The sequence below is a fragment of the Mobula hypostoma genome, chromosome 7 (assembly GCF_963921235.1).
Source record: "Mobula hypostoma chromosome 7, sMobHyp1.1, whole genome shotgun sequence".
Classification (NCBI taxonomy): Eukaryota; Metazoa; Chordata; class Chondrichthyes; order Myliobatiformes; family Myliobatidae; genus Mobula; species Mobula hypostoma.
The window spans coordinates 11,691,987-11,714,987 of record NC_086103.1 but is presented as its reverse complement, the minus strand read 5'-3'; the positions used below and the strand labels follow the sequence as shown (position 1 = coordinate 11,714,987).

General features: G+C 44.8%; 1 protein-coding gene across 2 annotated transcripts in view; it reads left to right on the top strand.

The window, feature by feature from the left end:
• The window catches only part of LOC134349124 (UDP-glucose 6-dehydrogenase-like), an 88,058-nt gene that overhangs the window by 37,696 nt on the left and 27,361 nt on the right, over positions 1-23,001 (top strand). For both annotated transcript variants that reach the window (XM_063053018.1, XM_063053017.1), the window contains exons 4-6: positions 7,926-8,027; positions 21,424-21,624; positions 22,226-22,423. In XM_063053018.1, coding sequence (XP_062909088.1) covers positions 7,926-8,027; positions 21,424-21,624; positions 22,226-22,423 — 501 coding nt within the window. The remainder of the gene's footprint in view (positions 1-7,925; positions 8,028-21,423; positions 21,625-22,225; positions 22,424-23,001) is intronic.

Here is a 23,001-nt window from a genome sequence, read left to right as displayed (position 1 = left end):
GCTTCCAGAAAAGAAAAGGGATTATGGGGAGAAGAAACATAGGAACGTGGTGTCCCAAAAAGAACAAAGGAGATTATGCAAAATGAAAGACAAATCGCCATTTTAATTATACGGAAACCAAAAATAAAAAACATATAACTAAAAATGATCGTCAGATCAAATCATTAGTAATAATAACGAAAAACAAAAAGTTAAAGAAAAAATTAACTTAAGGAAAATGATGTTATTCACAAGAAATAAGTATTCTATATAGGTTATAGAATAATAACTATAGCAGTAAGCACAAAACACAAATCTTGAGCTTATAAAAAAACCTTCATCGTACGGTGGTAGAAGGTTTTTAAGAAAAACTCCAGAGAAAAAAGCTGGTGCAGAAAGCACCGGGCATTAATTAAAGAAGGATATCTGTGTCAGATGGGTAGTTATCATCCAAAAAGCTTCGGGCGGCGGTTATGGAATGGAAGACATGATGAGATCAATCAGAAAGAGAAATTCTGAGACGTGCAGGGTACAAAAGTGCCGGTTTCAGATTTTTTTGATAACATTCCGACATTAGAGGTTTAAAAGTCAGTCATTCCTTCATCACTTCAGGACTATAATCTTGAACTATCCTGAAGGAATGCTGGTGATACTTGATCATCCCTTGTCGACGAGCAGTCTAGAGAAGCTGTTCTTTAACATTGACATAATGGAAATGAAGAATAACTGGTCTCGGTTTGGATACAGCCGATGCTGACTTTATCCACGGTATACGATGGGCACGATCAAGTAATGGAGAGTCATTGGGAAAAACTGAACTGAACGTATCCTTTAAAAGTTGAGCAAAGAATATTGCAGGGTCTCCAACCTCAACATCCTTGGGTAAGCCAATTAAACGTAAGTTTTGTCGTCTTGATCGATTTTCAAGATCGATAACTTTGGATTTAAGGTGTTGCAGTTGCTTAGTAGTCGAAGCTAAATTCTTTAAGTTCTCAACTTTTGAATCCGTCTTCTGAGACTTAGTATCCAGTTCAGAAATTTTACCTCCATGTTTTTGAACTTTGCAATCCGGAGATTTCAAAGATTCCGTGATTGATTTTAAGTCTTCATTAAGGCTTTGGCGATGTTGTTCAAGTTGAGCAGATAAACTTTCGGACAATTTTTGCCGATGTTCCTCAAGCTTTTCCTCCAGACACTTTATTATAACCTCGTAAGTTGATTCGGTTTGTTTAGAATCACCTTTCTTTTTTCCTCCGTTCCCGTCGGAGTCTTTCCCATCTTTGGTTTTGGATCTCGTACTCATTTCTTTAAACTCCGGAGTTGCAATTTACGAAGAATTCAGTAAAATCAATGAATCAGTAAGATAGAATAAATCTTCTGGTGTGGATAAGATTAATTAGATCAAGGAGATCATAGGTTAAAAAGGATAACGGGAATGGAGCGAAGCCAGAGACGACCTCACTCCATGAGCGCTCCCTGCAGAATCACTCACTGTCCTAGTGATGAGACCTCAGTGATGGCAGGGTATTCGTCAGCCTCACAGCCTGAGGGAAGAAGCTGTTGCCCAATCCGACAGTCCTAGTCCTGATGCTCCTGTTGGTAGGGGGTCAGAGAGATCGTGGGACCCTCAGCAACACTTCGGGCCCTTCGCCTGCAACGTTCTCAGTGAATGTCACAAATGGGGGGAGGGACTCACTGGTAATCCTTTCGCTAGTTTTTGCTATCCTCTGTAGGGTCTTGTGGTCTGGTCCCTTGCAGGTTCTGTACCACACAATGATGCAGTCAAATGGACACGGTGTGCTCCTGTGGAGAGTTGTAGAAAGTCTCACTGACGTATGTGATGAAATTTGTTGCTCTGCAGTAACAGTACAGAGCAAGACATAAAAATATGAATTACAATTAGAAAAATTAAGTAGTGAGGTAGTGTTCACGAGTTCCATGTCCGTTCAGAAATCAGATGGTGGAGAGGAAGAAGCTGTTCCTGGAACGTTGAGTGTGTACCTCCTCCCTGATGGTAGCAATGAGAGGGCACGTCCTGGGTGATGGGGGTCCGTAATGGATGCTACGTGTGACAGTGTAAAACACATTCTGATTTGAATTGGTTCTAGTCAGTCAGCTATGGGAAGGATGTCACTACACTGGAAAAAGATGCAGGTAAGATTTGTGATCGTGCAATTAGGACTTGAGGTCTTGAGTCTGGATGTTTTTGGAGAGTAGGAGGCTTGGGGGGTGGGGGGGTGACCTTATAGAGCACACTGTTTCCCAATCTTTTAACGCCATGGACCCCAGGTTGGAAATCCTTGTTATAGAGGTATATAAAATCATGAAGAGTGGATGGTCACAGTATTTTCCCCTGGGTGGGGAATGCAAAACTATAGGATTAAGATTTAATTTGAGAGGATAAGATTTAAAGAGGGCTTGAGGGTCAAGTTCTCACAAAAAGTGGTTTTATGCGGAACAAGCTGCCAGAGGTTGTGGTCCTTTGGTCAGGTCTCAGCCCAAAACATTGACTGTTTACTCCTCTCCGTAGACGCTGCCTGACCTAGTTTATTTATTTATTGAAGTACTGTGTGGAATAGCCCTTGGAGCCATGCTGTCTAGCAATTTCCCTGATTCAATCCTAGCCCAATCACAGGACAATGTACAATGACCAATTAACCTACCAACTGGTACATCTTTGGACTGTGGGAGGAAACCGGAGCACCCGGAGGAAACCCACGCGGTCACAGGGAGAACGTACAAACTCCTTACAGGCAATGGTGGAAATGCTGATTTCCAGTATTTTGTGTGTGTTCCTCTGAAATACAACTGGACAGGTACATGGATAGAATAGATGCAGAGAGGTGTGGGCTTAACACAGACAAATGACGTCGGTGTAGGTTGCTATCTTGGTCAGCACCCATGTGTTGGACTAAAGGGCCTGGTTCTGTGCTGTATGACTGTTGCCTGTTCATCGAAAGCCGCTTCTCTGTGCTAGCTAGATTGGTCCATTTAAGGAGTATTGTCGACCCTCCCATGATTTGCCTTTTAACTGATGACATCATGGCACTGGTAGAGTTTAAACCTATCGAGTGGACATCACATGGTCTCTCTTCTTCCTCTTCGGGCCACCATGTGCAGTTGGCACCATGGAAACAGTAAGTAGTGGAGGTGTCCTGTAATACAGTTGGTCCGGGCGCATCCTTTGGATAAGTATTTGTTACCAAGTGTAACTACAAGGGTTTACTGAATGTTTAGCACAGTTTACAGTGCAGGTGTGCTGCAGTAAAGTGGGCCTGGGCGCACACTTTAGGTAAGTATTTGCCACCGTGTGTGTGTTTAGACTCTGTTTTGTCCTGCCACTTCAGACATTCAGTTTAGATATGTATTTGTCACCAGTGTAACTTGAAGGGTTTGCTGAATATTTAGTTGTCTGTCTTGTCCTGTAAGTAAACAGTTAATTTACCAGTTTGTGAGTACTTCTGCCCCCCACTCACTGAACCTGTGAGCCTGATTTCACATGACAACAAGTCTGATTATAATGCTGACATGCCCATTGCCTTCCGTTTGATGTCAGGATAAAGTTTAGAGTCTCTGAGCTCTTTGATCACTCCTTGGACCTTCCTGTGGCACACGGTTTATTGTAGAGATATGGTGCTGATTTACTCCCTTCTGGCCCACTGAACCGTGCTGCCCAGCAACCCTGCTGTTTAACCCTGGCCTAATCACAGGACAATTTACATTGACCGATTAACCTATTAACTGGTACATCTTTGGACTGTGGGAGGAAACTGGAGCATCTGGAGGAAACCCACTCACACCCACACTTACAGGAAGAGGGTACAGACTTTCTCACACAGGACACCAGAGTTGAACTCCGAGCTCCGACGTACTTCAGTCACACAATGGAAGACCGGAGTCCGTGTGTTTGGTCTTCTGTCCAGGGATTCTCTTGCTCTGGTTTCTTTGTGGGATTGGTCGGAACATGGAACATGGCACTCTACAGAACCTTGGCCCACAATCTTGTTGCAACCTTTGAACCTACTCTATGACCAATCTATCCCTTCCCTCCTACATAGTCTTCCATTTTTCTATCATCCATGTGCGTAACTATGCTTCTTTTAAATGTCCCTAATATATCTGCTATCACCACCCCTGACAGCACGTTCCAAGCACATATCACTCTGTTTTTTAAAAAAACACACCTCTGACATTCTCCCCCCATCCCATATTTTACTCTAATCATCTTAAAATAATTCCCCCTCATATTGGCCATTTCTGCCCTGGGGATAAAATCTGGCTGTCCACTCAGTCTATGCATTTGACCATCTAGTACACCTGTATCAAGTCACCTTTCATCCTCCTTTACTCCAGAGAAAAAAGCTGTAGCTCACTCAACCTGTCCTCGTAAGACTTGCTCTCTAATGCTGGTAAATCTCTGCACCCTCTCTAAAGCTTCCACATCCTTCCTATAAAGAGGTGACCAGAACTGAACACAATACTCCAAGTGCTGTCTAACCAGACTGTTATAGAGCCGTAATGTCACCTACCAGCTCCTGAACTCAATCCCCTGACTAATGAAGACCAACATATACTATGCCTTCTTGGACACCATTCGGAGGAACTTCACAAGGATGATTCCGGGAATGAAAGGGTTATCATGCGCGGAACATTTGATAGCTCTGTGTCTGTACTCGCTGGAATTTAGAAGGCTGAGGGGGATCTCATTGGAATATTATTATGTTGAAAGGTCGAGACAGAGTAGGATGTTTCCCGTGATGGGGGAGTCTAGAAGAAAAGGGCACAGCCTCAGGATACTTTCGTTGGGTGTATTTAAGGCAGAGATTGATGGGTTCTTAATGACCTAATTCTGCTCCTGTCTTATGACCTTAAATTAAAAATGGTGCAAAAACAGAAATAATAAAAGTGAGGTAGTGTTCTTAGTTTCAATATCCATTTAGGAATCTGTTGACGGAGGGGAAGAACTGTTGCTGAATGGTTGGAATATGTTCCTCCTTCCTGATGGTAACAATGACAAGAGGGCATCCCCTGGGTGGTGGGTTCGTTAATGATGGACGCTGCCTTTCTGAGACACTGCTCTTTGAAGCTATCTTGGATACTATGGAGGCTAGTTCCCAAGATGGGGCTAAATTATTTTACAACTTTCTGTAGCTTCTTTTGATCCTGTGCAGTAGCACCCCCCCACCCCCACCCTGCCCAATACCTGACAGTAATGCAGCCTGTTAGGGCTCTCCACAGTACATCTGTAGAAGTTTTTGAGTGTCTTGGCTGACAGACTAAATCTCCTCAAACTCTTAATGAAATATAGCCGCTGCCTTGCCTTCTTTATAGCTGCATCGATATGTTGGGACCAAATTAGATCCTCAGAGATCTTGACACCCAGGGACTTGAAATTACTCGATCTCTCCATTTCTGATCCCTCTGAGGACTGATGTGTGCTCCCTCATCTTACCCGTTCTGAAGCCCACAGTCAGCTCTTTGGTCTTACTGACATTGAGTACAAGGTTCTTGTTGTGACACCATTTCACTAGCTGGTATATCTTGCCCCTGTACACCCTCTCATCTCCATCTGAGATTCTGCCAACAATGACCATAAGATATAGGAGCAGAATTAGGCCATTTGGCCCATCGAGTCTGCTCCGCCATTCAATCATGGCTGATCCTTTTCCTCCTCCACCTCAACCCCACTCCCAGCCTTCTCCCTGTAACCTTTGATGCAATGTTCAATCAAGAACTTGTCAATCTCTGCCTTAAATACACCCAATGATCAGGCCTCCACACCTGCCTGTGGTAACAAATTCCACAAATTCACCACCCTCTGGCTAAAGAAACTTCTCTGTATCTCTGTTTTAAATGGACGTTCCTCTATCCTGAGATTCGCCGGCTGGTGGAGTAGTGGCCTCAGCGCCGGACTTCGGAGTGAAGGCTCCCGAGTACGAATCCAGCCCTCTCTCTAGCACACTTTCCATCCGTGCTGGGTTAAGCATCGAGCTAGCAACTCGGCCTCGTAAAAATAAGAAAGCCTGCTTTAAAAAAACGCCGTCGTGATGGCGTCCCAATGACTCCACGCGGAGTTAAGGGTTTTCTTCTTCTATCTTAAGGCCGTGCCCTCTTGCCCTAGACTCCCCCAGCATGGGAAACATACTTTCCACATCTACTCTGTATAGGTCTTTCAGTATTTGAAAGGTTTCAATGAGGTCACCCTCATTCTTCTAAATTGAACGAGTACAGAATGCATCAAACGTTCCTCGTATGATAAACTTCTCATTCCCTGAATTAGCCTTGAGAACCTCCTGAACCCTCTCCAATGCCAACACATCTTTTCTTAGATGAGGAGCTCAAAACTGTTCACAATACTCAAGGAGAGACCTCGCCAGTGCCTTATAAAGCTTCAGCATCTCATCCCCGCTCTTGAAATGAATGCTAACATTGCATTTGCCTTCCTCACCACTGGCTCACCTCCAAGTTAACTTTTAGAGAGTTCTGCACAAGGACTCCCAAGTCCCTTTGCACCTCAGATTTTTGGATTTTCCCCCCATTTAGAAAATAGTCTGCACATTTATTTCTACTACCAAATTGCATGACCATGCATTTTCCAATATTGTATTTCATTTGCTACTTTCTTGACCATTCTCCTAATCTGTCTAAGTCCTTCTGCATCCCACCTGTTTCCTCAACACTTCCTGTCCCTTCACCAATCTTTGATTCATCTGCAAACTTGGCAACAAAGCCATCTATTCCATAATCTAAATCATTGATATACAGCATACTGTGATATACAATGGTTAGATCATCAGTACGTTTGTTGATAGCATTTGAAATATGCCTAGCCACACAGTTATGGACATAGAGAGTAGAGCCAGTGAGGTGCGCCAGTGTTGATTGCCAGTGAGGAGGAGCTATCTAATACCAATCTGCACAGATTGGTCTTCCGGTTAGGAAATTGAGGATCCAATTGCAGAAGGAGGTTCAGAGACGCGGTTTCTGCAGCTTATAGAAACATAGAAAACCTACAGCACAATACAGTCCCTTCGGCCCACAAAGTTGTGCCGAACATGTCCTTACCTTAGAAATTACTAGGCTTACCTGTAGCCCTCTATTTTTCTAAGCTCCATGTACCTATCCAAAAGTCTCTTACAAGCCTCCATCGTATCTGCAATTGATCAGGACTATAGGAATGATGGTGTTAAACACTGAGCTATGGTCAACAAACAGCATCCTGGGATAGACATTTGTATTGTTCAGCTGATCTAAGACTATGTGAAGAGCCATTGAAATTGCATGTACTGTAGATTTATTGTGGCAATAGGCAAATTGTTGTGGGTACAAGTTTTTGCTGAAGCAGGAGTTGATTTTGGCCACGACCAACCTCTCAAATCATTTCATCACTGTGGATGTGAGTGCTACTGTATAATAGTCATTAAAGGTAGCTCGCACTACTCTGCTTGGTCACCATTGCTGCTGTTTTGACGCAGGTGGGAATTTTCAACCTTTCACTGTTATGGTCCGAAATGTCCTCGAATACACCCACCAGTTGGTTGGCACCAGTTTTCAGAGCCTTACCGTGCACTCCGTCTGGGCCTGCCACTTTGCGAGGGTTCACCCTCTCGAAAGACAGCCTGACATTGGCCTCCAAGACAGAGATCACAGGGTCACGGGTGCAGAGGGAATCTTCAAAGCTATAGTTTTGATCTCCTTTTCAAAGCGGGCATAAAAGGCGTTGAGTTCATCTGGTCATGAAGCATCGCTGCCATTCATGCTATTGGGTTTCGCTTTGTAGGAAGTAATGTCTTACAAACCCTGCCAGAGTCGAAGTGCATCCGATGTCAGCTCCAACCTTGTATGGAATTGTTTTTTAGCTCTTGATTCTGAGGCTTTACTGATAGGAAAATGCAAGAGTTATTATTCCTTGAATGAATGTGTGTACTTTTCATTGTTGTCCACAGCCGGGCCTCCAGGAAGTGGTGGAGAGCTGTCGAGGGCAAAATCTCTTCTTCTCTACTGACATCGACAGTGCAATTAAAGAAGCTGACCTCATCTTTATTTCGGTGAGTGAAAGACTGATTCAGGTTTATTTATCACAGATACAGTGAGACATCAGAATCAGGTTTAAAATCACTGCCATATAAGACCATAAGACATAGGAGCCGAATTAGGCCATTCGGCCCATCGCATTTGCTCTACTATTCCATCATGTATGATTTATTATCCCTCTCTGCCCCACTCCCACTCACTCACTCCCCTTTGGGTGTTGATAAGGGCCTACGTCAGTTATGAAGCCATTGTGACATTATTTGGTGTTGTCAAGGTATCGATTCTTGCCACTTTGTATATAGTATCTCCATGGTCACCTGATCTACCAGACACATTCTCTTCCCTGTTGCCCCCGTTAGTCTCTATTGGGAGGCCAGCCAGTGTGAGCATTTTGCTTGGCCCTCAATCTGTCCCCTTACCCTTTCATTGTCGAGACGAATGTATCTGTGTCACTTGTATGTTTACTGCAGTGTGAGAAATTTATTCGAGCATTGTATAACATTCCATCTAAACTGGCAGATTACAACCCAGTAAAGCCCAGATCTCCTCAGGGTGACGTGCATGAAAGTCTGGCCCAGCACAAGGTTCAGGCGGAGGCTGTGGTCTCCAGCAGTGTGGTGCTCAGAGTTGGCAAGATGGAGCTCCCTGGCAGCCAGGTGGAGAGTAACGTCTGGTTGCTGGCACTGCACTTGGGTGTCAACAAGGCTGGCAGCCCACCATTGCCCAAGTTACAGGCAGTTCCATTGAGTGCTGCATAACCTAATGGAGATCCAGAGCCAGTCGCGGAGGAGCACTGGTTTCACGTAGATCTAGCGTTCCGCTCAGCTGCAGAGGGTGAGGACGTTTCTGCCACTGCTCCCTGGTGGGCCAAGAACACGTATGAAAGTGTAGCTACCTGCTTATGCAGGAGACTGTTTACAGTTAGCTACCTCATCCATACCCTCTGCAATCAGTAATCAAGCTTTCACATCAACCGAGGAAGGGAGCAGTGTCCAGGACGGATCCTCCGGACATTGTGGCTTTCTTTTAACGCGCCTCATTGTGTTTTAAATCCTGGAAGGCAAGCGTCCAAAATGCACTGCAGCGACCACTGACAAAGAACCTAAAGCTTTCTGACTCTTCAAAGCAAGTAGAGATGCCTTCCTGTAAATAATTCTGTTGTACATAATTATTAATGTGTCACTCTACTAATTTTAACATAACTATAGGTAAAGTAATTGCTCTTTTGGTGACGGGATGAACCTTCATGTTCGTGTTGGTTTGTCCTTGTCATGTTTACTGAGATGTAATAAAAAGCTTTCGTTTGCCATCCAGACAAATCATTCCACACATTTGAGGCAGTAAAAAGAAAACGAGTTGCAGAGAAGATGCATTCAATGGACCAAATGGCCTCATCCTGCTCCTTTGTCTTGTGGTCTTGTAGGAGAATGGGGTTGAGAGAGGTGATAAATCAGCCATGATAGAATGGCGGAGTAGACTTGATGGGCTGAATGGCCTGTGGGTTTTCGCCAATAAAATGACATGAGGCATTTTATATTTAACAAGAACAATTAATTGATTGTATTCTGAGCACTGAGTACCAAAAAGCACGGTAAAAGAATTTCACATAATTATGTCATCACGCCACACCAGTCTGTTAAAGTGAACCCTAGCTCAATGTCGGTGTGTGTGAATTGTGTCCCATTATCCTACAGGCTAAATTCTGCTCCTGTGTCCCGCTGTCACTGTGGTCCGGACATGGCCCAAGTGAGGAGTGAGAGACACTGAAGCAGGTCGATAGCTCACAGACTTTAATGCGAACAGTGTTAAAGGGAAAAGAAAACAATAAATGCTAGGCCAAACAGGGCCATTGACTAAAACTCTCAAATGGAAAACGAAGCCTACACTGTGGCTGAAAGGAATAACTAAGAATAAAACGAAAACCGTTAGTCTTCAGAGTCAGTTGACTCAACAGTCCAATTTCTCAGGCAAGGCGGAATGCAAAACAGGCAGCAAAATGTTGCTGTGTCTAAGTCTTTTCAAATACTGCAAAGGAATGAATGGAGTTAAATACTATCACAATGAAATAATAATTAGTTGATGCGTGCATATTCCCGTGCACAATTGCAGAATCTGCTGTGCTGCCAAATCCGTGGTTGTGACAGGGCCCCCTCTCTAGGCGCAGCCCCTGAGGCGCCACAGACCTGAGTCTGCTGGAAGTCCAGGGTGAGGGACTTGTCCAAGATGTCCTTCAGTGATGCTGGTAGGTAAGTGCCATGGTGGCACTGCCAGTATTGGAGCCAGAGACTTCCATGTAGAGACAGAAACAAGAGCTTAGACAGAGGTAGCTCGACCAAGTGACACCGTGAGACAGATCATTCTCTAAATGAGGACCCTCCAATTGGAGCTAATCGGGCATCTGCTTCAATAAAAATAACACAGAATCCCTGAAAATAAACGTAACAATCTTAAACAGAAAACACCAGGAAACTGCATTACAAAGAGCAAGTTGCTGGAGAAAAACACAAGCAACTCTTAAACCATTAATAACTGTTGTTAATCAACAATTAACCAGTTCAGCAGCTCTTTAAAAACCTCAGAGCCCAATGCTCTCTGATGCCCTGCACAGGCCTGAAGAAATCACTGCTGGACCCACCTCCCTCCAGCTGGCACCTGATGGCCAGGAAGACCTGAAATCTCAAGATCCAGGGATGACTCGAGAGGCCTGGGGCACTCAAGAGGGAGGCATGGGGAACATAGAATAGTACAGCACAGTACAGGCCCTTTGGCCCACAATGTTGTGCCCTCAAACCCTGCTTCCCATATTAACCCCCCAACCCTAAATTCCTCCATATACCTGTCTAGTAGTCTCTTAAATTTCACTAGTGTATCTGCCTCCACCACTGACTCAGGCAGTGCATTCCACGCACCAACCACTCTCTGAGTAAAAAACCTTCCTCTAATATCCCCCTTGAACTTCCCACCCCCTACCTTAAAGCCATTTCCCCTTGTATGGAGCAGTGGTGCCCTGGGGAAGAGGCGCTGGCTATCCACTCTATCTATTCCTCTTATTATCTTGTACACCTCTATCACGTCTCCTCTCATCCTCCTCCTCTCCAAAGAGTAAAGCCCTGGCTCGAAAGGCAGGGAGACTCGGGGATACGGAGATTCTTTGAGGTCTGGGAACCCCAACAGACTGAGAGATCGGGGAATCTGAGAGACCTGGGAACCCCAGACTGAGATCAACAAGCCTCAGCCGGGGCCGAGAGGGAAGTTTGGGAGTCCTCGAGACGGGGAGGATATTGAAAATCTGTAAACACATTGAACAAACCTTGGAAACGTTCAGAAAAATAAAAACCTTGGGAACAGAGAAAAGTCCTTGGGAAACCTTGAAAACGTGAAACTTGAAAGCTAGAGCAGGAACCTTTTCAAATCTTGCTCACTGTGTTTTATTTTTCACGATTTTTCCAGAGGCAATTAGGTTGTGCTTTCAATTTTACAGATCAAGGCAGCATAGACAGGTTTCTTTCATTGCTAAGCTAGCTGGATCTCTGTAGATCTGTTTAATTTGCTACATGAAAGTTCAATTTTCCCAGTCTGTACCATAACTTTCATCAAGGGGTTAAAAATACTCTTAATAGGGTTAAGCAACACACATAAAAGTTGCTGGTGAACGCAGCAGGCCAGGCAGCATCTCTAGGAAAGAGGTACAGTCGACGTTTCAGGCCAAGACCCTTCGTCAGGACTAACTGAAGGAAGAGTGAGTAAGGGATAGGGTTACTTCACTTGTGTATTTGCACACTCCAGCCAGGGATCAGCTTTTGGAGTAGGGGTCTTCCGGAATTTACACTATTGACTTAAATGATGATTTATTGAATCAATTGATAAGCTTGCTTAAAACACTCGTTTGTTATGCAGACCTAAGTTGCAGGACCACAAAGCTGGGAAGCTGGGTACTTTTGACTTTAAAAAGCTTGGAATGGATACCGGAGAAACTCGTTGTAGACTAGAGAAGCTCAGTATATAGACTCGGGACTCCCGGAATGTAGAGTCAGGACATGCACTGAGAATAGAAGGCACCCTCTTCTCAAGCCACCAATGTCAAAATGTCACTGTTCAAACTTTTGTGGGTCCATTACTTGGCAAGATCCTTCTGTCACGCTGGAGACAGAAACAAGAGTTCATACAGAGGAATTTGAACGGAACACTGTTGCCTCGACGAATCACTCTGACCAATGAATCTGATGGCCAAGGTCAGCTGCTCTCTCTCTCCGCTGGGTTCACCTTTGCGTGGTCGAGACTTGCTGTCACCAGGTTCGTATATGGCCCAAGTGCGGAGTGAGAGACACTAAAGCAGGTCGACATTTCACAGACTTTAATGCGAATAGTGTTAAAGGGAAAAGAAAACAATAAACACTAGGCCGAACAGGGCCGTTAACTAAAACTCTCAAATGGAAAACGAAGTCTACACTGCAGCTGAAAAGAACAACTAAGAATAAAATGAATACCACTAGTCTTCAGAGTCAGCTGACTTGACAGTTGAATTTCTCAGGCAAGGCGGAATGCAAGCAGGCAGCAAAGCATTGCTGAACCCAAGTCTTGACAAGTACTACAACAGAATGAATGGAGCTAAATACTATCACAATGAAATAATAATTAGCCAATTATTATTAGCCAATAAAAATTTCATCTTTTAGCCTTTGGGAGGTCTGATAACAGTGAAGTAGAAGCAATCCTTGAGTCTGGTGAGATGTCATCTTAAACTTTTATAAACTTCTGCCGGATGGGAGAGGGGAGAAGAGAGAATGATTGTGCTGGAAGGGGCCCTCGGTGAAGTTGGCTGCTTTCTTTGAGAAATGTAGAGAGGGACAATGAAAGGGAGGTTGGTGGGACGGTGAAAGGGAGGCTGGTTTGCATGAAGGGCTGGGCCGTTATCATAACTCTCTGTAGTGCCTTGGGGTCTGATGCAGAACAGTTGCCATACCAAGCTGTGATGTATTCAGATAGGACGCTTTTAAGTTAAAGTTGAAGTTTCGTTATCATTCAACCATGAATACAGCCATGAATAAAGCTTTTCAGCTTTCTGATTCAAGATTCAAGATTCAAAAGATTCAAAAAACTTTATTGTCATTTTAACTGTACATCAGCTCTGCAGGGCAGAATGAGACAGCGTTTCTCAGGAGCAGTGCAATCATAACATAACAAACGCAACACTAAATAATAAACATAATAATAAATAGTAAAACACAACAGCCACATGTCGGTTAAAATCAGTTATATGTGTCCAGTGCAAGTTAAAAGTGTCCAAAGCAGAGTCAGGTAGAGCAGCTATTTAGCAGTCTGACTGCCTGTGGGAGGAAGCTGTTTAGTAGCCTTGTGGTTTTAGTTTTGATGCTCCTGTAACGTTTGCCTGATGGCAGAAGAACAAACAGTTCATGGAGAGGGTGTGAGGGGTCTTTAATGATGTACCGTGTCTTCTGGAGGCATCGACTCTGAAAGAGGTCTTGGACAGAAGGTAGGGAGACCCCAGTAACCTTCTCTGCTCCCCTAACCACCCTCTGCAAGGCTTTTTTGTGGACAACATTGCAGCTGGAGTACCAGGTTGTGATGCAAAAGGTCAGCACACTCTCAACCACGCCTCTGTAGAATGTAGTTAAGATGTTAGTGGGGAGTGATGCTTGTTTAAGCTTCCTCAGAAAGTGCAATCTCTGCTGGGCCCATTTCACAATCCCAGTGGTGTTCCTGGACCAGGTGAGATTGTCCGAGATCTGCACCCCAAGGAACTTGGTTCCTTATGTTCTCTCATTAGGACCTCATCTCTTTTCCTACCTATGTTGTTGGTACTGGTACGTACCACGACTTCTGGCTGCTCACCTTCCCCCTTTAGAATGCTGTGGACCCAATCTGAGATGTCCCTGACCCTGGGCACCTGGGTTGCAACATACCATCCAGGTATCTCCTTCACAGAGTCTGCTGTCTGCTCCTCTAATTACAGAGTCCCCTCTTCACCACCGCACTCTAACCTTCTCAGCCAGGGAGCCGGACTTGGTGCCGGAGACCTGGTCGCTGCAGCTTTTCCCTGGAAAACCATCCCTGCAACAGCATCCAAATGTGAATGGCTGCAGGGGTACCTATTCCATTCCTCTCTCCTGACAGTCACCCAGGTACCTGCCTCCTGTGACTGCCTCCTATCCATCATCTCTTTAGTTTCCCGTGTGAGCCGAAGCTCATCGAGCTGTTGCTCCAGTTCCTTAATACGGTCTCAAAGCAGCTGCAGCTCAGGGCACTTCATGCAGATGTAGTTATCGGGGAGAATGGAGCTCTCCCAAAATTCCCAAATCTCACACATGGAGCAATGGCAAAACCTGGACCCATTCTCCACACACCAGCTATGTACTAACAGGGAAAGAAAACTTGCCGGAAACTTGCTTACTTAGTGCTTCTGCCTGTACTTGCCCAAGCCTGTTCTCTCATGTGCCAGGGTTGGGGATGTTTTGGATCCGGTCCAGGATATTCTAAATGGGGAGGGTGAACAGGCAGAAGTTGTGGCACATTTTGGTACCAACGTCATAGGTGAGAAAATGGAGGAGCAGGACTCTGATTAAAAGGCTTGTCTTGCAGTTGGATCTGCATGAGCAACGCACACAAATTGCTGCAGGAACTCAGCAGGCCAGGCAGCATCTATGGAAAAGAGTAAACGGTTGGTGTTTCAGGCCGAGAGCCTTCGTCAGGACTGGAAAGAAAGAGGAGAAGTCGGAGTAAGAAGGTGGGTGGAGTGTGCAAGACGAGATTTTCACGGTAGCTCACTGCATGTGACAGTAATAAACCAACATACCAATGTGTTATACACCTGTACAAGATCACCCCATCTTCCCCTACACTCCACGAAAGAAAGACCCTGCTCACCCTCCCTCCATAACTCAGTCCCTCGAATCGCAGCAGCATTCTTGGAAAACTCTGCCCTCGTTCCTGCGTTACGCCATGGCGAGGTTTCGCAGGAACTGTTCATTTTGTGACTCCATGGTCCACTCCCACCCAGCACCCGCATTCTTACAGCACCACCCCCTAAATGTTCTCTCACCTCTTCCCATCCCACCACCCGGGTCCTTCCGGGTGAAGCTGTGATTTACCCGCACTTTCCCCCCAATCTACCTCACTGCGTGCCACACTCTCCTCTACACTGGAAAAACCAAATACAGATTGAGTGAGCACCTGCATTCAGTTCGTGGGAGAGACGAGCCTTCACGGTACCCGTAACGGAAGCAGCCATCAGTCAGTGGGTTGAGCAGAAACGATGGAGGGGAAGCAGTGAGAGGGGGTCTGGCGGAACTCCCGCTGGAGAGAGCAGGAAACCTCCGAAGCTGCCGTACAATGAAAAGATTTGACAGTGCAGTGTTCAGCACAGTCCCCTGCCCAACCTGCTGGCCTCCTCCGGCAGTTTGTGTGTTGCCCCAGATTCCAGTGGCCGCCGTCTCCAGGGCCTCCAGACAATTTAATCTGCCCTTACTTGGGCCTGTCGGTGTGTGGCACAGTGACACTGAGGACTGACAACAGCTTGTCTGACGTTACCGTAAATTCTGGTGTATAGACCGACCCCCCCCCCCCCCCGATCTTCAAGGTTAAAAAAGTGACTTTTTCACCTTCCCTTTGTATAAGCCGACCCCTGTTGTAGAGGTTTTTGATTTAACCAGAAAAGATCACAAGATCTCACATGCCGGTGCTCAGCTTTGCCAGATCCGGAACCTGGAAATTTTGTGAATCAGTACCTGCTAAGAAAACAGGCCTACACACCATAGAGCGTTATAAGCGAATTCTTAGTAAATAGATCGGGGAGGGAAGTTTTGGTTTAGGTTCCCAATGGTAAAGAATCCTCTGAAATGTAACCCCCATGAAACCATTTAGCGCCCATCGTAATCTCGTTTAAAACATAACACGGTGGCAGGATCAGTACGTGTACTCAGTATTGAGTTTGCGACCACCATGTACAAAAGATTAAAATGAATGCGGTATGATGCTGGCTTCAAGCTGAAGGTTGTTGATTTTGCTAAAGGAACGAATAATTCTGCAGCTGCTAAGAAGTTTAGTGTAAATGGGAAGCAAGTGAGAGAGTGGAGAAAGGCAGAGGACACGCTGAGGGAAATGCCAATGACAAAATGTGCAAACTGCAGGAAAACATGCCAGTGGCCAGAAATGCAAGAAAAGGTTTTAGAGTGGGTGAATCACCAGGGATCGTCTGGACACATTGTTACCAGAGAAGTGATTTGAGTTCAGGTGTTGAAATGGGCTGAAAAACACCGTGAGGTCAGCGAAAATTTCAAAGCTGCGCGAAGTTGGTGTACCCTACTTATGAATAGACTTGATCTTGTGTTGAGACAAAAAAACAAAGATTGCTCAGAAGTTGCCGAGCGATCTTGAGAATAAGATTACGGCCTTCCAATCGTTTGTAATCAAGCATCGAAAGGCACATTCTTACCCGCTCTCACTGATTGGTAACATGGACGAGACACCAATGTTCTTTGATTTTGCTGGCAACCGCACTGTCAATCAGAAGCGGGAGAAAACAGTCCTTGTCAAAACAACTGGACACAAGAAGCAACATTTTACTGTCGTGTTAACGTGTATGGCTGATGGGACCAAACTACCACCAATGGTGATTTTTAAGAGGAAAACATTCCCAAAGAAAGAAAAATTCCTGCTGGGTGCTGTTTGCATTCAAGAACACGGCTGGATGGATGAAGCAGGTTGCTTGAAGTGGGTTAAAGAGGTGTGGCATTGACGTCCCGAAGATTTCAGGAAGGAAAAGTTGCTACTTGTCTGGGACATGTTCAAAGCGCACTTGTCAGGTGAGACAAAAGCAGCACTGAAAGCTGAAAATACGGACATTGCAGTCATGGTATGGTGACTGCCAAAGAATGGGAGTCAGATAATGATGAGTGTGAGAGTTTCAAGCTCCGAATGTTTGACAACAACAGTGTGTACAAGTAAATTGAGAAACAGAATGTGTTTTGTAGATCTTTTCTTTTGTGTAGCTTTCATAAGCGTTTGTATTTTCTTTTGTATTTGACTAAAAAACAGCCAATAAATATGACCTGTCTTCCATGTATTCGTTTTTCCAAAGTTAGCACCCTGTGTATAAGCCGACCCCCTAATTTTAGGACCAAAATTTAGGGCCAAATTCTCGGCTTATACACCGGAATTTATGGTATTCCTTTATTTCTTGTGGGAGACAGCGCTCTAACAGGATTTGGCCACAGTGGAATTGGAATTGGTTTATTATTGTCACATGTACCGAGATGCATGTGACTATGTGCAGGGTGGAAGGTGATAGGTTCTTGATTAATCAGTGTTAAAGGTTACGGGGAGAAGGCAGGAGAACGGGATTGAGGATGCATCGAGGTAGAATAAGGTAAAACAACACAGAATGAAGAATGAAGTGTTACAGAGAGAGTGCAGTGCAGGCAGACAAGGCAAACAATAAGGTGCAAGGTCGTAAGGAGGTAGTTTGTGAGGTCAAGAGTCAATCTTGTGTGTGTGTGTGTGTGTGCCCTTAACTCCTGGTGGAGTTGACGGGGCGCCATCATGACAAGCTTTTTGCGCCGATCTTTTTGGTGATTGCTCATACTTTATACCTTATTGTCGCCAAACAATTGGTACTAGAATGTACAATCATCACAGCGATATTTGATTCTGCGCTTCACACTCCCTGGATTATAAATATTAAAGATATTAAAATAGTTAAAATTAGTAAATATTAAAAATTTAAATTATAAATCATAAATAGAAAAATGGGAAGTAAGGTAGTGCAAAAAAACCGAGAGGCAGGTCCGGATATTTGGAGGGTACGGCCCAGATCCGGGTCAGGATCCATGCAGCAGTCTTATCACAGTTGGAAAAGAAGCTGTTCCCAAATCTGGCCGTACGAGTCTTCAAGCTCCTGAGCCTTCTCCTGGAAGGAAGAGGGATGAAAAGTGTGTTGGCTGGTGGGTCGTGTCCTTGATTATCCTGGCAGCACTGCTCCGACATCGTGCAGTGTAAAGTGAGTCCAAGGACGGAAGATTGGTTTGTGTGATGTGCTGCGCCATGTTCATGATCTTCTGCAGCTTCTTTCGGTCTTGGACAGGACAACTTCCATACCAGGTTGTGATGCACCCTAGAAGAATGCTTTCTATGTGCATCTACAAAAATTAGTGAGGGTTTTAGGGGACAGGCCAAATTTCTCTAGTTTTCTCGGGAAGTAAAGGCGCTGGTGGGCCTTCTTGGCAGTGGGCTCTGCTTGGTTGGACCAAGTCAAGTCATTTGTGATATTGACCCCGAGGAACTTGAAGCTTTTGACCTGTTCCACTTGCGCACTACCGATGTAAATTGGGTCGTGCAGTCCGCTACTCCTTCTGAAGTTAAAACAACCAATTCCTTCATCTTGCTGACGTTGAGGGATAGGTTATTGTCTTCGCACCATGCCACCAGGTTCTTAATTTCCCCTCTGTACTCAAACTCATCATTACCCGAGATACGGCCTACAATTGTTGTGTCATCAGCAAACTTATATATTGAGATTGATGGAAACTTGGCTACACAATCATGGGTGTACAGTGAGTACAGCAGGGGGCTGAGTACACAGCCTTGTGGGGCACTGGTGCTAGAGTGATTGTAGAGGAGAGCTTGTCCCCTGTTTTTACATGGTACGGTTATGTCCTTGGGAAACATAAAATATTCTTATAACGTCAGAGTGAAAGCTGTCCTTGAGCCTGGTGGGACGAGCTTTCAGGCTTTTGTATCTTCTGCCTGATGGGAGGGGGAGAAGAGAGAATGTCTGGGTGGGTGGGGTCTTTGATTACGCTGGCTGTTTTACTGAGGCACAGAGTCCGAATCAGCTTTATTATCATACTTCATGAAATTTGTTGTTTTGCAGCAGCAGTACAGTGCAAAACATTGAAAAAAAGATTCAAGATCATGTAATATCATTTCCAGTACACAGTGTAACAGTCTGTAATTGTTTCTCCAGTTCCAATGCAGCACAAAAAAAACATAATAAGATAAAGCGCAGAATAATAAAAGAAACCCACAATATGCAGTATATACCGCGGTACATGAGATACCTTGTATACATAGATTGTTTGTACGTCCATAAAGTGGCTAGGCACAGGAGTGTCTCTACATAGAGTGACTGACAGGATATGATAAAGTAGTGGTTGGGGGTGTGGAGGGGTGAGTTAGTGGGTGGAGGTGTTGATCAGCCTCACTGCTTAGAGAAAGAAACTGTTTTTGATCCTGGTGTGGACGCTACGTGACCTCCTCCCCGATTACCACATACACACTAAGTACAAAGACACACAGTAGAGGCACTGAAAAGCTGAGCCCTACGGGAGTGTCAAACAACCTATGTGCAAAAACAAAAAGAAAGGGGAAAAAAGAAATAATAATAAGTAAATTCAGGTGGCCCCCGTTTTCCAAACATTCACTTTACGATACCTTGCTGTTACGAAAGACCTACATTAGTTACCTGTTTTCACTAACAGAAGGTGTTTTCACTGTTACGAAAAAAGGCAGCGCGCGCCCGTACAGCCAAGCTCCTCCCCTGGAACTGCATTCTAGCCGGCATTGCTTAAACACGTGCCTTATCTCGATTTATTTTGTGCATCCGTTAGCAAGATGAGTTCCAAGGTATCGGAAAAGCCTAAAAGGGCTCATAAGGGTGTTATATTTAGCGTAAAAGTAGACATAATTAGGTGCTTCAATCGTGGTGAATGAAGTAAGGACATTGTCCACGTATCGAACTTGCTCGCGTCCAGCATTTGCACTATTTATACGCAGAGAGAAAGAATGCCGATGTTACTGTTGGTTCTGCTCATAGCAAAGTGGTCTCTCTTAGTCGGCATCCAATAATAGATAAAATGGAAAGTCTATTGCTTGAGTGGATTGATGGGTGTACAAAGCGTGGTGTTCCGTTAAGTTTTCTTATACTTAAAGGGAGGAATCGGTCAGTCTTTTTAATAAGCTGAAACAGAAAGCACTGGACGATGGTGATGAAAGTGGAATTTAAAGTTAGTCATGGGTGGTTTGATCGGTTTCTGAGGCGAGGGCAGCTTCATAGTTTAAGCAGTGGTCCCCAATCTCCGGGCCGCGAAGAATGCAGTGGTGCAATGGTAGTCGGGACGCACCCAGCACATCTTTAAGAAAAAAGCCGAAATAAACAAGCTAATTAATTAGGTGCCGCCTGGCCCGTAATGTCGACCCAGGTCAGAGGCGTTTGCCGATTGCGTCAGGTGGTTGTTCGTTTAAGCAAGTGTTTAACTGTGATGAAACTGCAATTTATTGGTGTCTTGCCGACTCCGGTAAGTGAAGCTACACTGTACATACATTATTTGTACTTTATCTAGGCTGTGTATTTTTACGTGTTATTTGGTATGATTTGGCAGCTTCATAGTTTAAAGGTCACTGAAGAGAGTGTTTCTGCTGAGAGCGCTTCCGCGAGATTTTCGCTGCACTAGACAGTGCTGCAGAAAAGTATTTCTACTTTATATAGGCTGTGTATTTATCATATCATTCCTGCTTTTACTATATATGTTACTGGTATCTTAGGTTTTATGTGTTATTTGGCATGATTTTATAGGTTATTTTTGGGGTCTGGGAACGCTCAAAAATTTTTCCCATATTAATAAATGGTAATTGCTTATTCACTTTACGACATTCCGGCTTACGAACCGTTTCATAGGAACGCTCCACCTTCGGATGGCGGGGGAAACCCGTAATAAATATCGAGCACATGAGATGAAGGGTCCTTGAAATTGAGGCCGTAAGTCATGGGATCTGTTCAGTGACGGGTGTGTGAAATTAAAAAGATTAGCTTTATTTGTCACATCTACTTTGAAACGTACAGTGAAAATGTGTTGTTGGTATCAAATCAAATCAGCAAGGAGTGGGTTGGGTCTTCGATCATCTTCTCAAGCCCATCACTCCTACAGGACAGCAGCTCATCAGAGTCTTGTCCCCGGGCCAGTCTGTCAACTTGTCCCCAGTTGTAGTCTATCTTCGAAGATCCTTCCTCTCCCAGGGATGAGGTCTCTGGAGCTTTTGTTGGCGTTTCTATAGCACTGGGTTTTAACGGGACGGGGTTGCTAGCCCCATGTCGAACCCTCCTCCTATTGCAGCTGGCCCTGGGGTCGTCCATGATGGAGCTGTCTTTGATGTTGGCTGCTTTACTGAGGCACCAAGTAGTGCAGGCAGAGTCCGTGGAGGGGAGGCTGCTCACTCTGCGATGTGCTGAGCTGTGTCCACAACTCTGCAGTTCCCTATGGTTGAGGGTAGAGCAGTTGCCATACCCAGCTGGCAAAAACAACTGGTCTGTCCAATCGTGAAGTAAACGTGTCTTAATCGGGTCTGCTGGGGCCTGTCCCTTATCTGATCACCTCACCCCTTCTCCTCGTCCAACAGGTAAACACCCCAACAAAGACCTTTGGGATTGGGAAGGGCCGGGCCGCGGACCTGAAGTACATCGAGGCCTGCGCCCGGAGGATAGCAGAGGTGGGCAACGGCAGCAAGATCGTGGTGGAGAAGAGCACGGTGCCAGTGAGGGCCGCTGAGAGCATTCGCAGGATATTCAACGCCAACACCAAGTCCAGCTTAAACCTCCAAGTAAGTGACAAGAATGATCCTGGGAATGAAAGGGTTAACGTATAATGAGGTCTCAGCCTGTACTTGCTGGAGTTCAGAAGAATTGAATATTGAAAGTCCAGATAGAGTGGACACGCAGAAGATGTATCCTATTGTGGGGGAATCTAGGCCCAGAGGGCACATCCTCAGAATACAAGGACATCCCTTTACTACAGAGATTAGGAGAAATTGCTTTAACCAGAGGGAGGTGAATCTGTGGAATTCATTGCCACAGATGGCTGTGGAGGTATATTTAAAGAAGAGGTTGATAGGTTCTCGGTTAGTAAGGGGGTCAAAGGTTGCAAGGAGAAGGCAGGAGTTGAGAGAGATAATAAATCAGCCATGATGGAATGGTGGAGCAGACTCAATGGGCCAAATGGCCAATTCTGCTCTTGTATTTTATCATCTATGGTCTAATACCTGCTCAATATGCAATCAAAGTGTGCTCTTACCAGGGACTTGTAACATAGCTTGTATCCTGCTGCATTCAAGATTGCCTTTGGCTTGTGGTCTGCTTAGACCGCTAGCCAAACTTGTAGGAGTGTGTTAAACATTACTGATGAGTGAACACTTCATCCACTAGGTGCTCTCCAACCCCGAATTTCTGGCTGAAGGCACAGCAATCACTGACCTCAAGAATCCTGACAGAGTTCTCATTGGCGGAGACGAGACACCAGAAGGTCAAAAGGCCATTCTGGCCCTCAAGAGCATCTACGAGCACTGGGTGCCGGAGAACAAGATTATCACAACCAACACCTGGTCGTCGGAACTCTCAAAACTGGTACTGTCTTTGACTAAAGCATGATGGGATTGGTTGTAAAAAATCCATGGAGGTTGTGCTCCATTCCAGAGTCATTTCAGTTAAGACAGTGGATTTTGGTAAATTGGGACAAATCGGGGCCAGTACATTCTGGCCCAATTTTGCAGCTGCCCCAATTAGCTGGTTTCATGGAAAAATTAAAAAGGTATAAAAGAAAAACTACTGTTTAACTGAGTAACAAATTGTATATTTAATTACAGAAATACATGTCAAATGAGAACAATACCAATACTACTACAGTACTATAAACTGCATGTTGGTTCCTAATAGTTATCTACAGAGGAATTCATACAATGTACGCTCCATGTACTTTTGATTGTAAATGAACAAAATCAGTGCAGATACCTAATGCAGTTAATAGTCATAGTCATACTTTATTGATCCCGGGGGAAATTGGTTTTTGGTTACAGTTGCACCATAAATAATTAAATAGTAATAAAACTATAAATAGTTAAATAGTAATATGTAAATTATGCCAGGAAATAAGTCCAGGACCAGCCTATTGGCTCAGGGTGTCTGACCCTCCAAGGGAGGAGTTG